The sequence below is a fragment of the Aythya ferina genome, assembly GCF_964211825.1.
Source record: "Aythya ferina genome assembly, chromosome: 18".
Classification (NCBI taxonomy): Eukaryota; Metazoa; Chordata; class Aves; order Anseriformes; family Anatidae; genus Aythya; species Aythya ferina.
In genome coordinates, this window is record NC_140317.1 from 10,708,788 (window position 1) to 10,732,500 (window position 23,713).

Below are 23,713 nucleotides of genomic sequence, written 5' to 3' on the forward strand. Positions count from 1 at the left end.
ACCGGAGTCACTCCTGCTCTGCTCTGGCTGCCCTGTGCCTTGCAAGGCAAAGGATACTACTTAAAACACCTCTGAAGATCTTTCCAAAAAATCCCAAGATTTTTAAGATCTTGTGTGTCTACAAATCCACACCCAGAAGCTTACCTTATGGTTTTCTGCATTCTCCATGGCAAAATAGGGTGGCATGCCCGTGACAATGATTCCCAGCAGCACAGCTTCGAAATAGATCTCCAGTTTGAAAACAGTATCTGGAAGATCCTGAAATATACATCAGATTTCTTCAATAATAGAAGGCGTGTGGGGAAAAAAATGCACTTATGATTGGAACACGACTGGGAGTGAAAAAGCATGAGTTCTTGAGCCCACCTCAGCACCAGCTCTGCTGCCTGCTGCGAGCTGTCCCCAGCCCTGCTCACCTGGATGAAGGGGTTGCTCCAGATCTGAATGCTCTCGCTTACGTTCAGAGTGCGCAGCAGTAGGTTGCTGACAATATTCATCAAAACTGGCACGGCATGCACCATGGTACTGTTGAATACGATTGTGAAAACATAGTTCTGGAAAGAGAAGTATTTGTTACATTAATTAGTCTGCCTGAAGGGTAACGCCCTGAAAGGGCTCTCCTGTGGGCTTAATTAAACCTGAACAATGATAAAAAAAAATCTCTGCATGACAGAGGATGCTTTGCAGGAAGCTCTGTGCTGCTCAGAGTGGTTAGAACACAAAACCTAATTCAATAATACAGTCATGCTCATAGAGAACAAATTATTTGGAATAAATCCTCAAAATGTTTTATGCAACTGTTACACTCTGACAAATGATGCTCCAGCCAATTACAGCCTGAAAAACAAAATACACAAGGATCTGCACTCATAAGTTCTTGCTAATGCATTTTAAAAACAGACAAAAATTTATGTTAGCTAAGGACTGCACTGTCACACTGCTATTAGTAGTTGCAACAACAACAAAAAAAAAAAAGGGAACAAGAGATAGAGCTGGCATACTGCAAAGCATTTCCTTTGTTGGAAATTAAATACAACCCTGATATTCAAATCATCCTGACACTCCTTCAGTGACCATTGTGAAATGAATAATTCCAGTCCAAGATACTCATTTTTCTTTACACATGAGAGCACCATGGAATTATACTTCTGTCAAATTGTGTAATTCAGCCAGTGCAAGTAAGGAATAAGTTCATATGCCAGGTCTCTTGTGAAGTAAAATATTTTTCTTGGCTTTTTGTGTGTTTGTGAGGAAAGAAGAGGAATGGAAGTTTTATTAACCTACCATAATTATCATTATGAAAGAATGAATTTATTTTGAGCATATTTCCAGTCCTCTACAAGTCCTCTTTGCAGGCTTCTTGCATAAGCAATATTATATGACATTATTTGATTATATAATTCAATACTTTGGACGTTTAAAAATTTGATCTCCTTATTGAAAACAACCCAGAGCCTCAATACACAGAGTGGTCCCCAAATGTTCACACAAACAGCAGAGATGAAATTTCAACCCTATCACCTCAAGTGAACAATCAGCATCAACCTCATCAGGCTCACCCCCATGCCTTTCAGGACAGAGCAACAAAACCAGCCCCTGGCCAGCTGCTCTGGGATATGACCGAGCAGGTCTGTCTGTCTGTCTGTCTCACCTGTCTGGATTCAAGGTCGAACACATTTAAACCTGCACTGTGAGGTGCAGCTGAAACATAGTCGCTGTCATTGAACATCTCCACCAGGACGTTCAGGCTCCCGAGAGAGTGGACAATGTCATCAATATCTGAGTCTGGTAAGAGACAGAAAAAGACATCACCAGCTTGCAGTGTTTTACACAAAATTATTGATGTGTTTTCAAGTCAGCAGTGCTGCAGTCTTCTCCCTGATCTAACCATATGATAGCGACCACCCTTTCATTACACGTGCCCGCTAAAGAGAGTCCTCTGCTGTTCTGAGCACCGCAGATGTTTTTGTCTCTGCTTCCCCCTCCGCAGCCTCCCCAGAGCTCGGGAAACACTCGGTTATTTTACACAATTAAGTCGCACAGGCCAAATGCAACAGTTGGAAGCAGAGGTGCCAAGGAGCATCATCAGGTTACCCAGCGTTTCAGCTGCACAGAGAATTAGCTAACAGACAGAAATCAGAGGCGCTTTGATGCAGTATCTGGAGGACTGAAAGCATATTATGTACAAATTCCCGAGAGCTCAATAAGATGTTTATTTCTACTGCCCAGATTGCTGCTAGCCATTTTTAAAACATCTCCATTTGAAACAGAAAGGAATTTTACAAAGCGCTTTGTAGCAGGATTTTAATGCCTATATCTCCAAGTGTCTCTGTGCCCAGCTCCTTCACACGGATCATCTTTGTGTAGGGAGCACAGCACCATCACACACAGGAGGAGGGAGATCTCTGAAGTGAACCACACAACACAGAGGATTCTCACTCTCTACCGTGTCTGGCCACTTGGAAATGCTTGATTTGGATTCACTTCAAGGAAAGTTGTTTTGAACCCAGAAGGTTGCAACCGCCACCTTTCCCCCCATCCTGCACCTTCCCTTCCTCACCCCAGGGGATGCAGCAGCCAGCAGCCAGCCCTGCAGAGCCCCTTCCCTCCCCTACCTGTGGAGTTCTGCAGCAGCAGCCGACTCCTGTACTTGTGATATTCCTCCCCAGGCTTCAGCAAGTACAAATCCGGGGAGAGTCTGACAGGAGCTATTGAATTTTTGATGTAGTGGTGCGTGAGAAACAACAAGATCTGAACGACAAGGAAAATCAGAAAAAGCAACAACCTGAAAGCAAAAAAGAAAAGGTTTGGTTTTATTAAAATTCAGCAAATGCAGGCCCAGCTGATGTGCACGTCTATTAAAACAACATCTCCCTCACCCCAAAATGCAGCTATTCAACAGCAATGAACAGCCTCACACTTGGTTATGTTTAAATGTGACTACAAACAATAATTAAATTGCATCCTGCCTCTTCCCTGTTGTCATTCAAACAGGTTTTGAGATTTTTGTGTACGGACCAAAAAGCCTCAATACTTACATCACTCTGACACACTTATTTTCTCGCCTGAGACTAAGGAAGTGAACTTTTGCTATGGTGGAAACCTGCTTCTTCCACAGGGCTGCGTGGCTCATTGGGGGCGACCTGGTCTCTGAGAGCATCAGGAGGCTCTGCTCCATGTCATCGAGTGACTTTGTGTCTGCCTCCTCCTGCACTTGCTGGGAATTAAACACGCTGTAATCTGGAACAGAAGAGAGTAAAAGGGTATGGACTGGGCTGCTCTGACAGGGCTACATGGTTTGAGATCGTAGGTCTGGAGGAAGCTTTGCTGAAGTCAATTCTTGACCGCTGCTATTGAGAAATCACCTCATCCCTCCCTGGGCTCTCAATTTAGCCCCAAGGCCAATGATACTAATGTACCCCAAAGCACACAGATCAGACACTGAAGGCAGATGATACAGATTTCTGCCCCGGGGAGAGCAAAACTGATAGCCTACAAACACTCAGACGGTGCAGCCTTGCCCTAGCTCCACTACATCAGCCCAGGTACATACCTGCATTACTCAGCATCAGCACACTCAGCTGTTAAAGCCCCTTACACCCACTCAAAAACTTTGCAGTGTGGATAGTTTACTACTCTGCATTGCAAAAAGCTCTAAAAAGATAAAGGCAGCTTCAACCCTTCACAGCTGACATCAGAAGATCTGATCAGCTCTGCAGTAACAGTCGGCGGTCCCAGCTTTTCATCTGGATGAAATTTAAAGGAAGGGGAGAAAGACAAGCTCAGCTTCAGCCTTACGTGCAGGCTACCAATATTACTGCTCATCTAGAAGGCTGGAAATCAATTTTATATCATGAATTTATTCAAAGTAAGCTCCGTGAGGTAAACAGAGCACATTATAAAAAGATAGACATAAGAAGTGCAGCTGTGAAGCAAAGAAGTGAGATGTAGGTACACTGTATGAAAATTAAATCGTTGCAGAGACAGCACCAAAAAGCCTTTTTTCTTCATCCTCCCAGAATTTCTCTCCACCCAGCTCACAGCTTATGTGTCTTTTTCCTGATAAATATTTCAAAAACCTGGGATAACTCAAGGCCTGAGGTGCCCTGTGCCACCAGACACAGCGCTCTGCGAGGCGTTTTTAATTCTTACCTCCATAGCAAGCCTCCTAGCAGCGACGCGGCACAGCAACATCTACACTACCTCGTACTAAACCAAATACAAGGGAGAACAGGAAAACACCATGGGCCGTCCCACCTGCTTGATCGATTTCTGCCTCAACTTCCAGCTTCAGGTAGACATCCTCCAGAGTCGTCATGGAAACACCGTAAGTAATAACGCCCAAATGGGAGTGGGTGTCGAGGTCAGAAAACAAGCCTGCAGATAGAAGTGAAGAACACTGGTTGCTCTGGGACAGGATCACATCGTCCTCCCGAGAGATCTTCAAGCAAGCCAGAAGCGCTCTGCATCCCTAAGCCTTCAAGACCATAGCGCGTAAATGTGGCTACTTCAACTTGAAGACACAGGTCATGGCATGACAACCAAGGTGAGGATAGGCTCATTATAGCACAACACTTTTCATCCTATGTGGTCAGGCACAGAAAACGTAAATTACAAATAAATAAAATGGGAAGAGTTGCTGGACACTCAACAACACTCGCCAGGTCTCCCCAGTTGCTCCTGCCTCCATTGCTGAGGCACATCCTAGCTTCGACTTCTCCTTAAAACAGTTTGGGGGAACTGAATCAGTCTTGCATAAAGATGTTTCTTTTTGAAAAGTACGAACAGTGACTGCTAAAGGTAAAGCTAATAAATTATTTACTAGTTAAATGTAACGGGAAAAGGGCATTTATGAAATGTGAGCTGCAATCACATCCATATTGATTCCCCCTTAGCTTTTCCAACAGTGAAAAGGACACACTGTTTCTTCCATTTTCTTCCGGGAAACAAACAAGGAGTGCTGTGTACAATTAAAATCAGATAATTGCTGCCATCTAGTGAAACTAACACATTTGTTCCACACTCTCTCTCTCAACAGTGAATTTCAGTGCAGGGCCACAATGCTCTTTGTGGCTCACAACAAGGGGGATTATTGTAGGACTTATTGGCTTCCTGCTGGAGGCCAGCCCTGGTCACTGAAATGTTCTGCAGTAAGAAGATGCTTGTGCCAGACAACAGGACTCTTGGACAACAGGGTCTTTTCATGTTTCTGCTACAGGCATCTCACCAGCATCTGCACCACAGCCCCTTGAGGAACGCAACAAGGTCTTCGCTTGCCTGAGAAACTGATGAGAGCTAAAGCAAAGACCTCGCTCACTGATCTTGAGCCAAACCATAGCCCCCCCCAGAGCTTGTATAAATGCACAAATGCAGAAATGACAGTTTGACAAGTACTGCAGGCTACAGCCATGCTCGACTCATTTCCCTTCGACACCCATCCCACCCTACACCAATACCTGCAAACTTGTCCATGTCCTTGAGCGGCAGGGTGTACACGAGCTGCTGGTCGGTCTCTTGGAGCAGGCTGGCTGTGGGTACGTGCTGTCTGATCAGCGAGGTTGTAGCTTCTGTATTGCAATAGGCATCGATGTGCATGCTAATGAAAACACACAAGAAACTGGTTTTAAAAATGTGGCTTTTGTCCTGATGCCCAGATCAGAAAGATTAGCCTGCAGAGCACCAAGCAATCAGAAGATGATAAAAGGGTCCTTCTTGGGGTAGGGGTGCTGTCTTACTGATTTACAAAGAAAACACAGATAGATGAAGTCACACATAAAGAATACCTCAAGCGGTAGCCAATTCCCCATTTGGTTTTCAGAAAGAGAGAAGATCCAAGGCATTTTAACATCCCTTGAGAAATCACAGCTTTACGATCTGGAAACAAAAATCAAGAAGGCCTTTTGAGCAAGAGGACTGCCAACAGGCTCCAGAACCCAGGTGAGCCCTTTACGTAACGGTGCCTCCCTGGCTGCAGAAGCACCACCTGAGGCTCAGTAACACAACTGTCGTTTATGGACAGGGCCACAGCAGGGCTCACCAGCAAGGATATCTGCCTCGTCCATGAAGTGAGTGCTGAAAACCGTCACACGATTTGGTTTTCTGTTTTTCAGGAGGTTCCAGACAATGTGACGTGAACATGGATCCATGCCTGCAGTTGGCTCATCCAGCAGCAAAACCTTTGTGCAAAAGTAGAAGCATTTGTAAGGCCATATCCGTGTGCAAGGTGCAGCCTCAGAAATCCTATCTAAATGACAGACACAGGTTTTTGGTTTGAAGCCTGCTAGTTATTTGCTCAAAACACAGGAGACATCCTATCTTCCCTTCGTTTTGAATAAACACACCTCCTGTTGTGAAAAATGGAAAAATCATTCAGTAAGTTAATGCCATAATCTGTTTTATTCTATTTCAAGTGCAATTACATTTAGCTATGCATTGACTCTGTCTATTGAGGAATGCTTAAATATATGCTTTTAAAATCCCAGTGAACTGTCAGATGTATCCTTTTTTAATGCCTATCTAAAAGCAGCCCCAGTTCCTACAGGGCAGAAATAACAGATCTGTAACACAAGAGAGCTCTGTGGCTCTGCTCCCAAGCCAAGGACTCACGCTGCTTGCAAGGAAAGTCTTGCTCAGATTCACTGTTAGGGGCTAAATATTACCTGCCAGGAACAATATAAAGCTTCTCAGTTCTTTATTTCATAAAGACATCAAATCCACAGCTACTACCATCACCTAAGGAATTAACACCTTCAAGCATGGAGGTTGGACTAAATTGTTTAAAACTAAAATAAGGGGGAAAAAAAAGTAACAGTTGCGCACAGTATCAACTTAGGCATCTAAAATGTTAAATGCATTAATTGGTTTTGACAAGAAACATCATCACTTAGGTGTGTTAGTAACACAAAGCTGGGAGCGCTTCTGTCACCCTCACCTTTGGGTTCCCAAGGACAGCAACTCCAACCGACAGCCGCCTTTTCTGCCCCCCACTTAACTTCTTAGCTTGATTGTCTTTGATAGGCTGCATATCCAGGTCCAACAACACCTTCTGAACCTTTAAATGTAAGAAACAGATTTATTATTAAAAAAAAGCTATTTTTTTAAACCAGATTGCAATTTTTAGCCTTCAAATTAATGTTAAATTTAAACGTTTCATATGCATTTTAGTTTCCTAGGAAAAAACAAATAGATCATCCTTGCAAAAATGTCTGCCTGTACTCTGCCTCTGTCTGCTGTACTGTAAAGTAATATCCCCCTCCACACCTGCCTTCAGGAAGCATCTGGGCCACGTAGGGTTATTGTGCTGTGTAGGTTAAAAATGAACATATAAGACTGTACTTGTGTCCAAGCAACTTACCTCTTGTATCAAGTCATTCTGAGGTATTCCCTTAATTGCGGCAAACAGGGAGAGATTCTCCTCCACGGTTAATATGTCAAAGTGGATATCAGACTGAGGGCACACGCCTGCTATTCGCCGCACTTCAAGCATTTCATCAATTTCAGAGACTCGGTGACCATAGACAGAGACAAACCCTGAAAAAAGCCCAAAACAATCAACTTAATTTTTTCTTCTTCTTTTTTTACAGGCAGCCAGAAAGCAGGCTGGCCTGGGTAGTTAAAGAGGGGCAAGAAATTCAGGTGGGCTCTTTCAGATATTATCCAGAGAAAAAATTGGTGCATCTTGAGATAATAAGAAGGGATAATGGTTTTCAAAAGCAGGGTGGCCAAAGCTCCTGGCAGCGGGAAGCCTCACCATCTGTCGGTGGACACAGCCCACAGAGGATGTTCATCAGCGTCGTCTTCCCGGTCCCGCTGTGCCCAAGTAGTGCCGTGATCTGGCCTTCATAGATGTCGAAGGACAAGTCTATCCAACAAGGTGGACAGGAGAGAGAGGAGAGGTTGGTGATGAGCTTGTGGCACCCTGAGTGGGTTTATGCCAGAGAGATGAAATCAAAAAATGACATATGGGGTAAGCCTCGCGTTCTGCTAGGAGGAAGGCCCAGCCTCCATGCCATGTTGCGGCCTACCAGCGGGGTGGCCATGGCCATGAGTGGCACGGGGCTTTGTGCCATGGGGCAAGGAGAGGGCTGGGGAGATGGGGCAGGCAGGTTGTGCCTCCTGATGACAGGGGAGGAGGAGAAGTGACTGAGACGGTGTCATCAGGCTTTCTTTAGTGAGGGAAGGGCTCCTCTACTGGGGCACTGGTTTAGAGGAGATCATTGCCAAAGCGGTGAGAGAAGGCGCACACAAGCACATCTGGCATTCACGCTTCAAGTCCCACCCCAGTAAAAGAAACCCAAAAGCCCAAACTGAAACACAAAAAGATCACTCAACAATCCAGCTACTGCTCCTCTGCATCTGATAAGCAGCTTAAAAGCTAAAATGTTCTTACTTCTGAGAGCCTCCACAGTTTCCCCCTTTTTCCTGAATGTTTTCTGAACACAGCTGATTCTGAAAGAAGACATGTCATTTTATAAGCTATTTTAGGATCTTTATATGTCATTTTGAACGTTCAACACGCAGCAACAGTCACAGCAAGATGACTGTGCTAAAGTGGCACAAAACACATCTACGAGCCATAGAGGCAATGCAAGAGACAGGACATTCTGTCACAGAACTTAATCATCTCCACCCTGGTATCAGAAAACTTTTTCTTGTTGCCTTCTTAGGCATTTCCTATGATGACAGGATGAATTATTTCACGTCCGTGTTTCTTTCACACAGTAGAATAATGCACTAGAGGCTTCCCAAGTTAGAGAAGGGCACGGCTACTCCCCAGTAAATTCACAATCTGACAGAAGATTCAACAGACACAATGTGGAAGAGACATATTAGTACAACAAGACTCCGAAGACATGATTACTGGCAGTTCTCCATCAAAATTAAGCAAAAGAAAGCAGGTATTTTCTCTCTGAGAGGTAAAAGCCTTCCTTCCAGCCCTACTGCATTTCAAAACAAAAACGCAACACCACCAAAACCAACCACCAGTTTACCTGAAGGCACAACGTAAAGGATGGGTTTTGGAAGCCTGACCACCTTGCAAATGAGGTCAGAGAGGAAATTACAAGTATGAAGAATGGGATGAGGAAAGGGATACGAAAGACTACAAAACCTGTATGTTCAAAGACAATGGCAGAATGATGGCAAGCTGGTGGAGACACACTATGGAAAGAGTCCAGGAAAGATGAATAAGGCAAAAAGTAACTACAGCATCCTCATGAACATTTCCATTAAAACTTCAACCTATGGCAGACACCCAAAGAGACATGGAGAGCACAGACAGCACAACACTCATTCTGGTCACTAAGCTCAAAAACTCATTTGAGACTAGTGAAGCCATAAAAAAGGAGTGAAAACAGAGTTTCTCAGCTCACATGAGGCTATGCATTTGGACAGTGATGAAAACAAAAACTAAAGGAAAAATTCTCAAAACAATATCTAAGAAACACTAAAAACACAAGACAATCCGGGTGCAAGACAACAGGCAAAGCAAAATGAAGAGTGAATTATGAGACCAAGCATATCTATTTTGCAGTTTTGTTTTACCCTCTTGCCTATGACTGCTAGGTAAAACCACCATGAAGTTCCCCTCTTGTCTATGGAGAACATAACAGACTTCCCAGAAACCCAGAATTCAGCTCTCTCCTCAAATGTGCATTACCAGAAAATAAACTCTCCCAGCAGAGTAGGCGTTTCAGCATCTGCAATCACTTACGCCTCTCGCGGCCTCAGCGAGGCTGAAGGAATGGAAAACCGGCCGTTTTTGAGAGGACTCCAGCTGAAGGAATACAATACACAAACAAACCCTTTCTTTAAGCCCAGTGATTTACCCTTGGAGAGCATCCATGTAGCTGATGGTGGGGCTTCACTGAATATGGAAACACGCTGTGCTGCGTGTGCGGAGAACTCTCCGCAATGCATACCATGTGCTATTTGAATCAGCAGATTAGAGGAACAGAAGTAGTTTCCAAATTACAAATGAAACATCGAAGACTCAGGTGATCTGCTAAACTGCACATGGGGCCAGGCAGGAATCATACCTGATGGCTTCCTTTCCCTGAAATTCGGAAGGCACAGGTTCAACCATCTCACTGCAATTTAAATTGCCATTGATGCTGCTCTCGTACAGTTCCTTGTAATTTTTTCTGTGCTTTGACCAGAATGAGGGCTTCATAAAGAAAAATGATGATCGGCGTAGTCCAAACTCCCCTAGGTAATACAGGAAAAAAGAAAACTTCTTAACTGTAAATACACTGCAGCTTTTGGGATTTGGCTATAAAAGCCATGAGCTATCCTGCTCAAAGTTTAGGAGCCAGCCCACATCCAAATTCTGGAGGGGCTTCCCCAGCCAAGTTTACATTATCTGTATTTAAGCCATGGTTTCCATCAGTGCTGCTAGCAGGTCCTGGATTTGTTAAGTATTTAAATAGATGTGTAAATCTCTTTTTATCTGAGAAAAATCTCCAGTGCTGAAGGTACGGTAACTTAACTACATGCGCTAGAAAGCAATGGAGATCACAGGCAAAGGCAGTGGAAGGGCTTAACACAGGCATTAGTCACATGAGGAACAACTTCATTCTGTTTCATGTTCATTTACAGCTGTCACAAGGAAAGGTCTGGAACAGGCAAAGTGGTCTTTACTTTTTTTTTATCCCGTAAGAACAAATTGCATAAGCTGAGACCCAAGCTAGCCTAGTAAGGAAGCCTTTTAGAAAGATGGAGACAAGGTTTAGCTGACATACTTAAAGACCATCGATTCTAAACATGCTAATACTCCTTCCTCCCATATCCCAACTTTCACAGAATATAACTTATTTCAGCTAAAAGTATCCCGAGTCACTTTTTAAACTTTACTTGCAAAGAACAGCACTATCTCCTTTCTCCACAGCTAGAATCAAGCCAAACACTGCATGCCAACACTGTGGAACCCAGTGGGCAGGAGGAAAGGACCCAGGAGTTCAGAAATGCCACCCAGCTCCACCAGAGATTTCAACCAGAGGGCTCAGTACTTTGGGAATTCATGACATTAGCACAGTTCAGTTCGATTTCTCTCATGAACATACCTGGAATGACCTGATCAAGGTAGACAGCTACAAGCAGATAAAATATGCTATCCAGCACCAGTAAGATAAGTGAGATAAAGAGTGGGTAAGGACCATGACTTAGATTTGAAAATGTTGCACCATCTTCATAATCTTCCAGATGCATGACCTGCCAACAAACATGCATGGACCGAGATGTTACACACCCACATTTTACCAGCTTGGCAAGGCATGACAAGAAGGGTGCAGAATGTAGCAACAGAAAAAAAAAATAGTCAAAAAGTGACCAAGATCACAGAAACAACATAAAGTTGCTTGATGGTGCACTGGGTTTTACTTGATATTAGAATTGCCATGGGAAGCTATTAAGACGTGCATTTTTCCCCACCATCTGCTTACTAAATAAATAAATAAATCAAACTATTTAAGAATATCTCTATGACTACCTATCAGAAATGTTGCAAGACAAATGACTGCTACGAAGCTGCAGTCCAAGCAGAAGGTTCTTTACCTGTGCAACACCAATCAAGAAGCTGCACTGGCACAGGGGGCTGAGAACCCACACGAAAGACTTGGGGAAATCTTCCAGCAGGACGATATTCAGGCCCACAAATCCAAAAGCCAGGGTGGCCAAAAACTCAACTATACCCACGTGCTTTGACTTTTTAAATAGAGGTGTCAACATAAGTGCAAAGAATACCTAAGAACAGATTAAAAAAGAAAGGAGCAATATGTTAAAAAATATTAGTACAAGGTATAGAAAATAAAATTAGAAAGACTATAGCTTCTGCTAATCAAATAATTTTCCTGGTACAGTCACTACAACATGAACCCAAGTTCCTTTAAAAACAGACCATCATGAGCAACAGATTTCCCAAAGATGCCAGGTGATGGCACACAAAAGAAACTGAAGTAATAGAAATAAGGAGCCATACTGCTGAGTGTGTGTGTACATTCCAGTTAGTAACCCCCCGCGCCTTTTTTTTTTTTTTTAAGTGACAGATCATAAGCAACCAATGCAAAAATATTTGTTTATGAACTCACACATGCAATTTGTTGTGTAAATTAATTCCTTATTAATTAGGGCTTTAACATTACACTTGCCCTAAGGAAGTGACGTTTGTTCCAGACTGTTTAGTAGAGAGAACAAGATCAGAGGGGATAAAACCTGTGGATGGGATGGCCGAGGCATACTTACTGAAGAGATGCCATACAGGAAAAAAAGGAGAAATATCACAAAGGCACTGCTCTGGGGAAAGAGTGAGGAGGCCGTCGCAATCACCGCCATGAGAATAGACATAACGAAGATCAGACTTGTGTACAGAAGCACCCAAGAAAGCCTACAAGCAAAAGGGGAAAAAAAAAGGAACAGAAAGCAGTGAATGAATTCACATCCTGAACTACTCACATGCAAAACCAGCTAGAACTACAATTCTTTCACATTCCGGGCAGCTGCACCACAGGCCAGGCTTGCGAGAAAACAAGAGCCCCTAAATGAAAAGGGCTCTTGTAAACGTCCCTGGGACTGTTCTGAGCATCAGGGCACAGACATCAGCACCCGCTGCTTCCAAAAGATGAACAATTACACAATTCATGATTTCTAGTTTTTTTTGTTTTTTTTTTGAACTTGCATAATTAATTTCCCAGTTTAACCAGAAGAGGGTAACTGAGCAGTAGGTTTCAATAATTAAAGAAATTCTATTTAAAATTTAACACACTAGTCATTCCGGTAGCTGCGCCAGGTAATAAAATCCTTCCCTTTTTGACAGCGGTGTTGCAAGACTGTGAGCAACTCTGGCCTCAGCAAACAGATGCAGTTTGTACGCAGGTAGTAAAAATAACGCATTTCCTCCAACACATGCTTCTGATTTTTTTTTCCAGTGCAGAAGCTGCATTACCAGATCACACCCATTTCACCCAGGGAGTCCCTGAAGCAGAAAGGTAGAACAATTTTCTCAACATCTGCAATGCTCAGGAGGGACATGTGCAGCCTGCTACCGCGGCCGACCAGCACGGCCACAAGGGATCAGACCCGTGGGAAATGAGGTTTGTCACCAAGAAGGCACCGCAGAAAAACAGAGCCGAACATCAGGAAAGGGCTCTGGTACAGAAACACAATGAAAACAACCAGGAGGAAAAAAAAAGACAGCCGCAGCTGGCTGTTATGGTGCAGCGGGGCACAATGCTAAACCACTCTAGGCAACTGCGGGAAGCAGAAAGCGAACCCCTTTTTATCACTACAATTATCAATGTGTTTGAATTAGTACGTCCTCTTATTTGGAAAAAAAATACACAAAGCCAACTGCTTTGTGCTGCATAGGACAATTTTCCTCACAGTAAGAAAGCAAATTAAAACTTGTTGTTTAGACTGCTCTTCGTGGCACGTTAAAATTATAGAGTTAGATTGGCTTAATTATGTGTTGGGGAAATGCTGCTGATAGGCTCTGAAGAAAGACTGTGTGTTACCTGTTGATCCTCCAGGAAAGGAGTTACTGAGCCAAAGTGCTGACAACGATAAAAGCAAACTACACAAAAACACCATGCTGCAACTCCTTTAATCCCTCCAAATCTGGCACTACTTGGTATGGATAAATGCAGCAGCATTACTCTGGTATTTATTGACTGAAACATTCCTGTTTTTATGATACCGTATCTCTATGTTAGACTTTGCAGAGCACCTCACCTTTAGGCTGCTGCAATATTAATTTGATTAAGTGAATATAATTGGTAAACTGAGGATAGGATAGCAGAGCTTTACTGTGAAGTGTTATTTTATTTTATAATTCTTCTCTAAAGAATGGGCTATACCAAACACTCACGTACCAAAAAGCAGTATCGTGAAGTCCCAATATTTTTAAGAATTCCTTTAGCTTCCTCTCCTTTTCTGCCACAATATGAATTGCCAAATAATATCCAAATGGCGAGAAAGCAATTACTAGGTAAATTAAAATGATGGCGCGAGGAAAGTTGTCGATTTCCACCACCGCCGCCTCTCCCATAACCGTTGCTCTCGTCAGTTCGAGCTGTTCCCAAACGGATTGATTGGTCCTCAACTGCGAGGAAAAGGAAAAGCTGTTTTAATGCTGTGGCTGGTTTCACAGCCCTGCTCTAAGGCACTCACAGGTGCCTGCCGCCGAGCCCTGCAGTTAATGCCTGCCCTGATGCATTGGGCTCATCTGGACACAAGGACGAATGTCGGTGTGATTCAGCTGGGCAAGAACATTTCTGTACAAAATATGGCAAAACACGTGAAGCAGTCTGCCAGCTCATTGGATTCAAGCTGATTTTCGGTATGGCATTGTACAGTTAATATACAACGTCACAAAACCACCCAGAACCTGGCAGCTCATGGAGCCGAACCTCAGTGGTTTCGTTGCTTTATTTGTTCGGACTGACCTGTATAATCGCTGCATCGATGCAGGCTTGCAGAGCTGTAAATCCTGAGCTCCAGTACGTCACCGATTCGCAACCCTTCCGCAGGTTGGAGCAACTGGCTGCAGAATAAGCAAGGTGTTTTGAAGAGCAAGCCCCAGCCCCAACATAAAGATGGTGCAGCTTGAGGCCGCACCTTGTAAGAGGTGGGAACAACTTCCAAAACATGACATACACACACACCATCAAGCCCACAGAAAAAAAGAGTCTGATTTTCAAGTTCATCCCCTTATGGAGTACATGTAAGGGCGGCATGTTTACCTCTCGATTCCGTGTACACAGAAGTCATAGCCACTGTATCGGGGAACCTCAGCTGGTAGGACATGGCATCGTTGAACACGACGCCCACAAAGTTCGAGGGTTTGAAAGCACTGGCCTCCTGCAGCTCCTCTTCGCTTAAATATTCCTCCGTGATGATGCCTGTGAGGTGGAAGAAATTATCGTGTTGACTTAGGTAACGGTGCAACAGGAAGAAAAACTGTGCAACGCTGTTTATTTAAAAAAAAAAAGCCATGCTAATCATTAATGATTTATTTGGTTTGGGATATATATAGAACTGTATTTTTGTAAAGGAAGAATTTTTTGTAAAGGAAGAATTTTCCTGAACAGGAACATGCAAGACTGTAGCTCAGTAGTGGGGTAGGCAATTCAAAGGAAAATACGAATTCCACTTTTGAACGTCCCCGAGTTTTCCCCCCCAATCCTTTCTTGTCCTCAGGCACCACCGTGTTTCAAGAAGGGCAGATTAATTGGGACATAGGGTTATGTGCAAGACAAGAGGGTATTCTGCCACCACCTTCAGCTGAGAACTGCAGCTCTCTGCATGCCAAGCACAGCCACAGTTTTTAAGGGAAATGGACTGCAAAGGCAGAAAGCAGACGAGGATACCCGTAATGAAACACAGGCATCAGGCTGTGCGGCTTCTCAGCGGTACCTTTGAAGTGCGAATACAACCAGGAAGAGATTGAAAGATACCAAACTAAAAATGCATCAGAATGGTTTGGGATGTATCAGTTCCGACTAGATGTGCCAGCTGTACAAAGCACTTTAAATATATATATATATATACACACATAAATCTGTACTTTTCAAAAGAAAAGGTGAGAGTGTTAATTGGAATTGTCATTAAAAAAAAAAAAAAGTTGTTTTGATAGCTACGGGATAGAAAACTCAACCTAAAATATCTGCAGAAGAGCATTATCTCCTGAATTTGCACTGGGATGGCACAGGCAGGTGTAACCAACCCTAGGGTGGTTCAAGGGCTTTTTGCGCCCTGCATTTGGGCCCTCTGAAACCCTTTTTTGTAGCTATAAAACACTTATTGTCTGCAACAGGAGGATGGGAACCACTTTCAGGAGGCAGTGCCAGAATATTTGCCAACCAAGCAAAAACTGCCTTCACAGTCTGTTCTCTCTCTGTGACGGAAAAGCAACACTTTTTATCTTATCATTAGCAAGCAGCAAGAGCAAGCTCCTTCTCTAAACACAAGCCACAGCATGAGATATATTCAGAAAAAAACAACTAAAAACAACTGCTTAGTTCCGAGTACCGTCTTCGAAGTTATCGAAAGCCACCTTCTTCATGATTTCTCGTGCCATTCTGGTGGGCGGCGTGTATCCAACGACAAAATTCACCAGCATGGAGGTGTCCAGAGTACCGAGGTTGGTGTTGGAGATCTCGCCATACTTCCTGTGCGGATGCATCATGCTCATCAGAATGAGCCAAAACAAGAAGAAGAGTGGGAAAAGGATCTCCTGCACCGAGAAGGAAGAGACGAATTAAAACTTCCAAGAGCAGGCGTAGAAACAAGAATCACCAACAATTTGTCCGAGTTACACAAAGCTTAGACAACAGACTGTGAGCTTAATTACTTGACTGTAAAGTTTCCTGAACGTTCTCGAAAAGTTCCCTGAATGTCCTCAGTGTAACAGTGATTTCAATGCCAAATCCTTCTCTGGCACTGAAGCAGGATTTTAATCGCATGCATTGGTAACTTGAGAAACCATTTTATGATACAAAGGGATAATTCTGCATGCTTCAAATATCAGCAGGCTTATGCTCTTTGGAAAGAAACAAAACAACCCACAATCCATTAAACAATTAGTCAAGCATTCGACTGACTCTTGTTCACCTCAAAACTCGTACACATCACCTGTGCACATGGCTAAACAGTTACAACAGAAAAATCTTCTGGAGAGGTCCTGCTACCCTGGCCAGTTCTGATCTCTAGGAAGGGTGAAAATGTTTTTGAAAATGCAGTGAGATTGCATTATTAATACAAGGACATATTCTGCATAATGCCTTATATTTTTGGGACAAATAACCAGCCAAAGGATCATGAATTTTTTTATGAAAAAGCCTATTTCAACCAAAACTCAGAGCAAACCACGAAGCTTCAGAAGTATTGTAATAAAAGTGAGTGTTGCCCTCAACACAGGAACCACTTCAGTGCCGAATAACCACAGACAGGCAGCCAGCAGCCAGCCAGCACCCCGCTCACCTGAACGCTGCTTTTCTTTGTCCTACATTTAACAAGCCAGTTCTTGAACAAGAGAGCTCTGGTTTGCCTCCATACCCCTGCTTCTCTCGGAGCATCTGGCGCCATTTTTCAAGTCTTAAAAAAAAAATTAAAAAAAAAAAACAACATGAATTAACAAGATAATTTAAAAAGCAAAAGCCAGGCAGCTGCATCATTTAGTATCTCTAGAAACGTCCACTTGTGTGTATGTTAGATGCCTGCTGTGTCAAGAAATTGATAGTATTCATTTCCAACAAGAGAGCTGGGCACATTGGCTGGGGGAGACATCGGGGTGCCATCTGAGCAATCCCCACCCAAAGGCAGGGTCAGCTCTACACAAGCTGATGGGATCCAAGCCAACCCGGGCTTATTTTTGTTTTATTACATACAAATTAAAAACAAAAGTACTTATCTCGGAACATAATTCTCGTGTCCAAGAGCTGAGGGCAGCCAGCCAGACCGACGCATCAAAAAACAAGACACCTCACCCCAGGATAACTGTTCAATTTACCACGAGCAACCCCTTTTACTTCTGGAGCGGATCCAGCACTACTTATTCTCCTGATTTACCTTTTCATTAGGCCAGCTGCACGCTGCACTGGTGCTGAACGGGAGCTTTTGGAAAAACTGAAGACAACTGAAGTTGCTCTTCCCCTTCCACCACAATGTAGCTGGTGAGCAGCTGCCTTTACCCCCAGCAGGCTGCTGTCAGCGGCTCGGGGTCACGGTTCCGTGCACGTCCCTCTCCATCTCCTCACCTGCAGGTGGAAATACAGTCGTGAGCTGCTCGGCACCAACAGCAGGATGGGTGCAGGGTTCCACCGGGCCTGATGACTGAGCTGTCACCACCACTTCCAGCTCCACGTGTCCCACCTGCTGCAATGCCTACAAGCCACAGGGGAGCGACTACATCTTTTCTCAACATTTGACCCAAAACATAGTCTTAAATTTTAAGAATTTATCTGCATTCCAGGCTTTTTAGTTACTAACGCTTCTCCAACAAGCAGACTCCTGTTTTTGGTGACTGCACGCTGGGAGCTCCGTAGCAGGACATACTTTCTCTGTTATCTTTTAGACAACACACAGTTTAAGCTTCCTCCCTCAGCAGCATATTAATATGGAAATCTATTTTTGGAGTGCTGGCCTCATCTAACTGAAGAAACACATGAGGTTGCTCAGATGTCAGCACCGCTGCCATCAGCTCAGCTTGAAACACTCTGAGCAAACTGCACATACACGGACAGCAGTATCGGCGCACGTATATCCGATAAGAAAAGAGGGGTAAAGCCAGCTATTGCCACTAAAGTCACTGTGTGCCCCCTCCTTGGGCTTGGTGCAGGTGGGCTGCAGCAGTGGGATTTGGGCCGTGGCTGTAGCAGGCACCAGAGGCTCAAGGACCCACAGGAGAGCCGCCGGCACAGCGCTGAAACCGATGCCTTGGAAGGGAGCCCGCTACTGCCTCAAGTGCTTCCAGTAAAAGCCCAGGGAACCTACTTTAAAAATTAATGTTTCTTTGATTTTTTTAAAAAATGAAGTGCTTAAATACCAACTTATGCTAATAACTAATTCTTGTGGGAGATTGCATACAGCATCTCTAGATACCTTCAACCAAAAAACGATGCAAAATGGTGGCGGAGACATGTAGAAACAATCCAGAAGAGCAGCTGTCGCATATAGGTCATAAAAACCAAAGTGCTTCTTCCCTCTGCTCGCAACACTCTTTGTTAAGTGCCTGGACTTCCACTGTTTGCTCTCAGGAGCAGATTTCAAGAGCACTTACAAGAGGAGAAGCTCCACTGAGGTCCTTACTCAATGCTATGCGGCTGCATTAAAGCAGCGAACCCTTCCCTCGGTCCCACTTCACTATTTATAATGAAATACAGAAAACTGACAGGGCTGATTTAATCAAATTCAATCACTGAGGCCATTTGCTGCTTCTTTAATTATTTTCTATCCATCAATAAAAAAAAAGAGAACCCCAACCAATAAAAAAAAAACACAACCAACAACAGCAATTCCACATCTTCATTGGAACGCTTCCATCCTTCAATTTACATCGCTTAGGTTAGAGGGAGAGTCGTTTTAAAAATGCTAATTCATTTCTTGATACTACATCTGCCATCTCCAAAGAAGCTGGTGAGGCTACATAGCACACTATTGAGAGCGCTGAGGAACTAGCACTTGAACAGTGAAGAACCACAGCTGGGTGATAAAGCCTCCCCAAAAAGTCCAGGCCAGGAAAACGAACACATCGGCTGAATAGGAAAAGAGAAAGGCTGCCAAGACATTTATTTGAGTAAGTGCAATAGACAAAATGAAAAGATTCTTAACCTGCAAATGTCCCCATCAATTTAGCCACTTCCCTGTGGCCTTGCGCTGATAGGAGCAGCGGCTGAAACACAACTCGTGGGCATCTCAAGGAAATTACTGCATCCATACTTTAATTCTACACTGCAGATGCTTGTGCTTCTTACAGGGGAAAAAAGGACGATCAGCTAATAGTTAGGAAGGATTCCCTCTCCTCCCTGGACATCAACCTCATAATTCTCTTTAAGGTTTTAAGGGTCAACCTATATATGCTTTATTGCTGCATGGCACACCTGTATTTTTTTTTAAATAAAACCATAGGAGCCTCAGCCAAATGAACTGTGGCTCCAGGAAAACAAAATCTATCCCTGAACAGCAATACCTGCAGAAAGACAAGAGCACTAGATTACAGATCTTGTTGAAAGAAGACAATACCTTAAATGATACTTAAGAAAAACTCCAGATGTGCTCTTTACTGGTCTTAACGTTATTTCAGCTAAATGCTAAATTTATGCTTATTAAAAATAATAATAAAAAAAGGCTGAATTTCCTTCCTCACCCGAAGCCCAAAGGAAGCAGCTGTTTCTCGGGTTAGACCCCAAACACCCCCCCCACCCTACACCGCAGCGCACGGCCCCGCTCGGGGGGCGCTGCCTGCGGGGGTCCGGCCCCCCCCGGCCCCTTGCAGAGCGGGTCTCTCGTGTCACGACCAAATGCAGAACGCAATACACGGCGTGCCATGAAATACACAAGGCACAACGAAAAAATGCATAGTGAAATAAACACGCCGAAGCATTTACTAGACAGCGATGACGCGCACAGGTGCAGCAAAACTCCTCCTCTTCCTTCCTTTTTTTTTTATTTTTTTTCCTTTTTTCTTTTTTTTTTTTTCTCCTTTTTTTTTTTTTTTTTTTTTCTCCGTTTTCCCCTTTCCCTTTTATTTTTTTTTTCCTTTTTCCTTTTTCCCCCTCCCTCCCTCCCCTTGTTATACCCCCTCCCCACCTCGGCGGTCGCTCCCCCGGTGCAGCCCCCATCTCCACCCGCAGCGGGGGTGCCCGCTCCCCCCGGCACTCACCGCCTCGGCCCGGTTCGACCCGGCTCGGCTCGGCCCGGATCGGCTCGGGAACGCCGCGTTTGCAGCGGGGCCGCAGCTCGGGGCCGGTCCGTGCCGTGCCGTAGCCGCCGCCCCGGGGCGGAGCGGGGCGGAGCGGAGCCTCCCGGCCGCGCATCCCCGGGGGGTCCCAGGGGAGCCCCTCCAGCAGCCGCCCTAGGCGGGGAAGAGCCCCAAAAAATGGGGTGCTGGAAGGTGTCGGGGGGTCCTCAGCGTGCCCCGGGGGTTTAGGGGCGAGAGGGAGCCGCCGTGATTGATTCCGTGCTGCTGCTGCCTACCTGCTTGGGGGGATCTCCACTGCTTACTCGCCTTATCAAAAATGGAATTAAAGCATTGGAAGCGCTGCCCTGGATGCAAACGCTGAGTTCTGGCTGGGTGTCGTTGCCCGTCGTGGCTCGCTGGCACGTGATGGCTCCCACTGAGTCCTTCCCTCTGCAGTGAGCGCTCTTGTCAGCCTCGGGCCAGGCCTTAGCCCATGCCCAGCCGTGTGCTGCCCAACGGGATGCTCGGAGATCCAAAATGCTGAGATCTGGACAATCCAAGCACGGTGAGAGCGATCTGCCGCCTAGTTCCCAGATCTGCTGAAAAAGGGAAGGCAGAGGTGTTGCGGAGAGCTGCAGCAGGGATGCTGTGTGCATGCAGCTCCCGGTGCTCCAGCACGCACCGGCTGCAGGCAGCAGCCTCTCCCCCGGGAGAGCACGGCATTGGGTGGGTGATGTTTGGAGACAGTGCTTGGAAACCTCTGCCTGAACTGGGTTTGTGCACCTGAGGAGCTGCACAAGCATCTTGCACGCCTGCACTGAAGTGCAGCAGTGTAATGACAGCACGGGCTCAACATTTCTACTTGGAAAACAGATCTGGAGTCTGCATCTGTGTCCACAAGAAGAAAGAAGGTCTCAAAGTGCCGTATTTAAGCGGAAAGCTTGGTTTACAGGTGTGGCTAACATGGCCATGCAGAATCCTTTGCATTCACACTTTTACCTGCTCTGTCTGGGAATATTCACAACTCATCATGTGCCTTCTGCAGATTTTGCTCCCTGTCACGTTCCCCCTGGACTTCTGGCACCTCTCCCCACCTCCCCACTGCTCCCTGCTGCCGCCAGCCCCAGAGCAGCAGAAATCCTATGGGCTGGTTTTGGGGAGCTGGTTTTAGGGAGCTGTTTTTGGGGGGAGGAGGAGGCTGCTTCCACCAGGTGTCCTCTGAGAGCAGTGTGGTTCTGGGCTGGGCAGCACTGGGTCCAGGCTTTTTGGGATACCTCACACGTACAAAATGATCAAATTCTGCCTGATCTCTATGCTAGCAATCCCTTAGGAAAAAAAAAAATAGGAAAAGAAAAAAAAAGTAGCTATCAGAAAGGCTTTAACTGGAAATATTTTTTCTTCTTGTTTCCACCTTAACAAAGAGCAGTAGATACAAGCAATCTAATTTAAAAAATGCCCTTTCGTTTTGCTTAATGAATACTGAGTAAATGCACTGGCATAACTGGAGCTTCAATAAAAAAAAAAAATAAAAACAAAAGCAAACTTGTTATCGTCATCCAACTAGCATTAAATAGCAAAGAAGCCTGGCTGGAGCTAAATTCTTCTGGTCACTTTGATGTTTGTTGTGGTCTCTTTTTATGCTTGAAGAGTTTTAACTGCTCATATTTATGTTCTAGCTGCAGAATTTGGAGCTCCTGGGCTCTAACACACGTGAAGATAATCCCCTGCAATATATTTTGTGTTCAGAGAGGGGACACCACTTGCACCAGGCGTTGCACCAGGTGCTGCTGCAGCCAGACAGCCCTGGAGCCAGGACCATGTCCATGCCAGGGAGTCAAAGCACAGTGGGGAGAGAGCCTGCGGAGAGCAGTTACCACCTGATGTAGGGCAATGCTTTTCATCTTCAAAGCACATTAAAACCATTATCGAATTAATTTTTCCAACAGCCCTGTACATTCGAATGCCCCAAATACGATCTCCGTTTATAGGTGCAGAAAGGCAGGGGTGATGTAATTTGTTCGAAACCAAAGGGAGCCCGCATCTGAGGTGGGGACGGGCACTGCTCAGTGCAAACAGAGCTCGCCAGCAACCTCTCCAGCTTTTACTTCTTAGCAAAAGAACTTTGAAGACAAAAGAAAGCACTTCCATCTGTTTGACTGGGGGAAAGATCTAAGCAGCCAAACCCAGGTAGTGGCACCATGCAACAAAACCACGCGAATGGCTGGGCAAAGGCTTGGCAGTGCAAATTCTGTTTTCTTACAGGGAAATTAGTTTCTGCTTACTTCAAACTGTGAGGCTCTACCTCTGTAGCAGCCTCGCTCCATCAGTACAAAACAGTCCATGACAAACAAGAGGTGAGTTCACACCTGGAGACACAAGGGTTAGGGAGCAGACAGAAACATTTATGGGTTTGTTTCAGACCTTGGGACGTTTCTTCCTGCTGCTCAGTGCAAACACGCTACAGTTGAAAGAGTTGTTGCTTACAATACATTACACGAGTTTGATGATGAAAGGCAAAACAACAAATAATTCAGATGTGAGCCTGAGCTGAGCTTCTCTAAAAGGTGGGGAGATGAGCAGGGGTGTGCCGAGGCCACGCTTGGTGTGCGCTTCACTGCTGCCCTCGGCTGCGGGGCAGCTCCACCACCGTGTCTTTGCACCTCTGGCCTGTCTGTCCTCAGCCTCCAGTATCTGTCCCTGGGGAAGCAGAAGGTTCAGAGGGGACAGGCTGAGCGGGGTGCTGCAGAAAGAAGCCACTACCTGGGGCCAGCACAGCCCCGCTGAGGATAACGGCAGCATGATTGCTGGTGCTCAGCTCCTCCTGCACTGTTCCTGCACGGCATAAGCAGAGTTTGAGTTTGGAATGCAGAATTCCAATCTTTAAAGGCATGTTGACCACCTGAACTCAGTATTTTGGCTGTGTTTCCACTGTCCCCTCTTTATTTTCTGTACACAAATGCATGCTGGCTTGTGCTGAAGCAGTGGGAATTTTTTCCCATCCTCGTGGCTCCCGTATGCGGGGAGCTCCGAGGCTGATGCAGCGCACACCAAATGGCACCACTGCCCTGCCAGGCACAAAAGACACCTCTTCTGCTTTCTTTTTGGAGGATCTTGTGCATTGCAGAAAGCCGTGCATGGCCACCGGGCCCTCGCCCAGGGAATTGAGTGCATGGGATGTTACGGAAACGGCCGCGCAGTGCTCTGCAGTCCTAATGCGCACAATGCGTTTTGGAAAGGAAGCACGAAGTAACCGAATTTCCTTTCTTTGAGTAGGCAGTGCCTCAGCCTGTAATTGAAAAAGAAAAAAAAAAAAAAAAAAAAAAA

At 45.1% G+C, this 23,713-nt stretch overlaps 1 protein-coding gene across 3 annotated transcripts in view; it reads right to left on the reverse strand.

The window, feature by feature from the left end:
• ABCA5 (ATP binding cassette subfamily A member 5) overlaps window positions 1–20,942 on the reverse strand; it is a 31,893-nt gene extending 10,951 nt beyond the window's left edge. Inside the window, exons 1-24 of one of the 3 annotated variants that reach the window (XM_084491749.1) lie at window positions 20,686–20,942; window positions 17,560–17,747; window positions 16,972–17,085; window positions 16,021–16,225; window positions 14,733–14,891; window positions 14,436–14,533; window positions 13,863–14,092; window positions 12,238–12,379; window positions 11,551–11,739; window positions 11,061–11,208; window positions 10,038–10,206; window positions 8,390–8,448; window positions 7,751–7,861; window positions 7,355–7,530; window positions 6,932–7,051; window positions 6,038–6,176; window positions 5,784–5,874; window positions 5,457–5,596; window positions 4,258–4,377; window positions 3,039–3,240; window positions 2,616–2,785; window positions 1,652–1,785; window positions 417–554; window positions 145–258 (exon numbers count right to left, since the gene is read on the reverse strand). In XM_084491749.1, the coding sequence (XP_084347875.1) occupies window positions 145–258; window positions 417–554; window positions 1,652–1,785; window positions 2,616–2,785; window positions 3,039–3,240; window positions 4,258–4,377; window positions 5,457–5,596; window positions 5,784–5,874; window positions 6,038–6,176; window positions 6,932–7,051; window positions 7,355–7,530; window positions 7,751–7,861; window positions 8,390–8,448; window positions 10,038–10,206; window positions 11,061–11,208; window positions 11,551–11,739; window positions 12,238–12,379; window positions 13,863–14,092; window positions 14,436–14,533; window positions 14,733–14,891; window positions 16,021–16,225; window positions 16,972–17,076 (3,159 nt within the window). In that variant the 5' untranslated portion in view covers window positions 17,077–17,085; window positions 17,560–17,747; window positions 20,686–20,942. Of the gene's footprint in view, window positions 1–144; window positions 259–416; window positions 555–1,651; window positions 1,786–2,615; window positions 2,786–3,038; window positions 3,241–4,257; window positions 4,378–5,456; window positions 5,597–5,783; window positions 5,875–6,037; window positions 6,177–6,931; window positions 7,052–7,354; window positions 7,531–7,750; window positions 7,862–8,389; window positions 8,449–10,037; window positions 10,207–11,060; window positions 11,209–11,550; window positions 11,740–12,237; window positions 12,380–13,862; window positions 14,093–14,435; window positions 14,534–14,732; window positions 14,892–16,020; window positions 16,226–16,971; window positions 17,086–17,559; window positions 17,748–17,862; window positions 18,002–20,371; window positions 20,475–20,685 lie in introns of those variants that run through there. The other 2 variants (XM_084491747.1, XM_084491748.1) reach the window with 2 other exon arrangements.
• Between the last annotated feature and the right edge of the window lie 2,771 nt (window positions 20,943–23,713).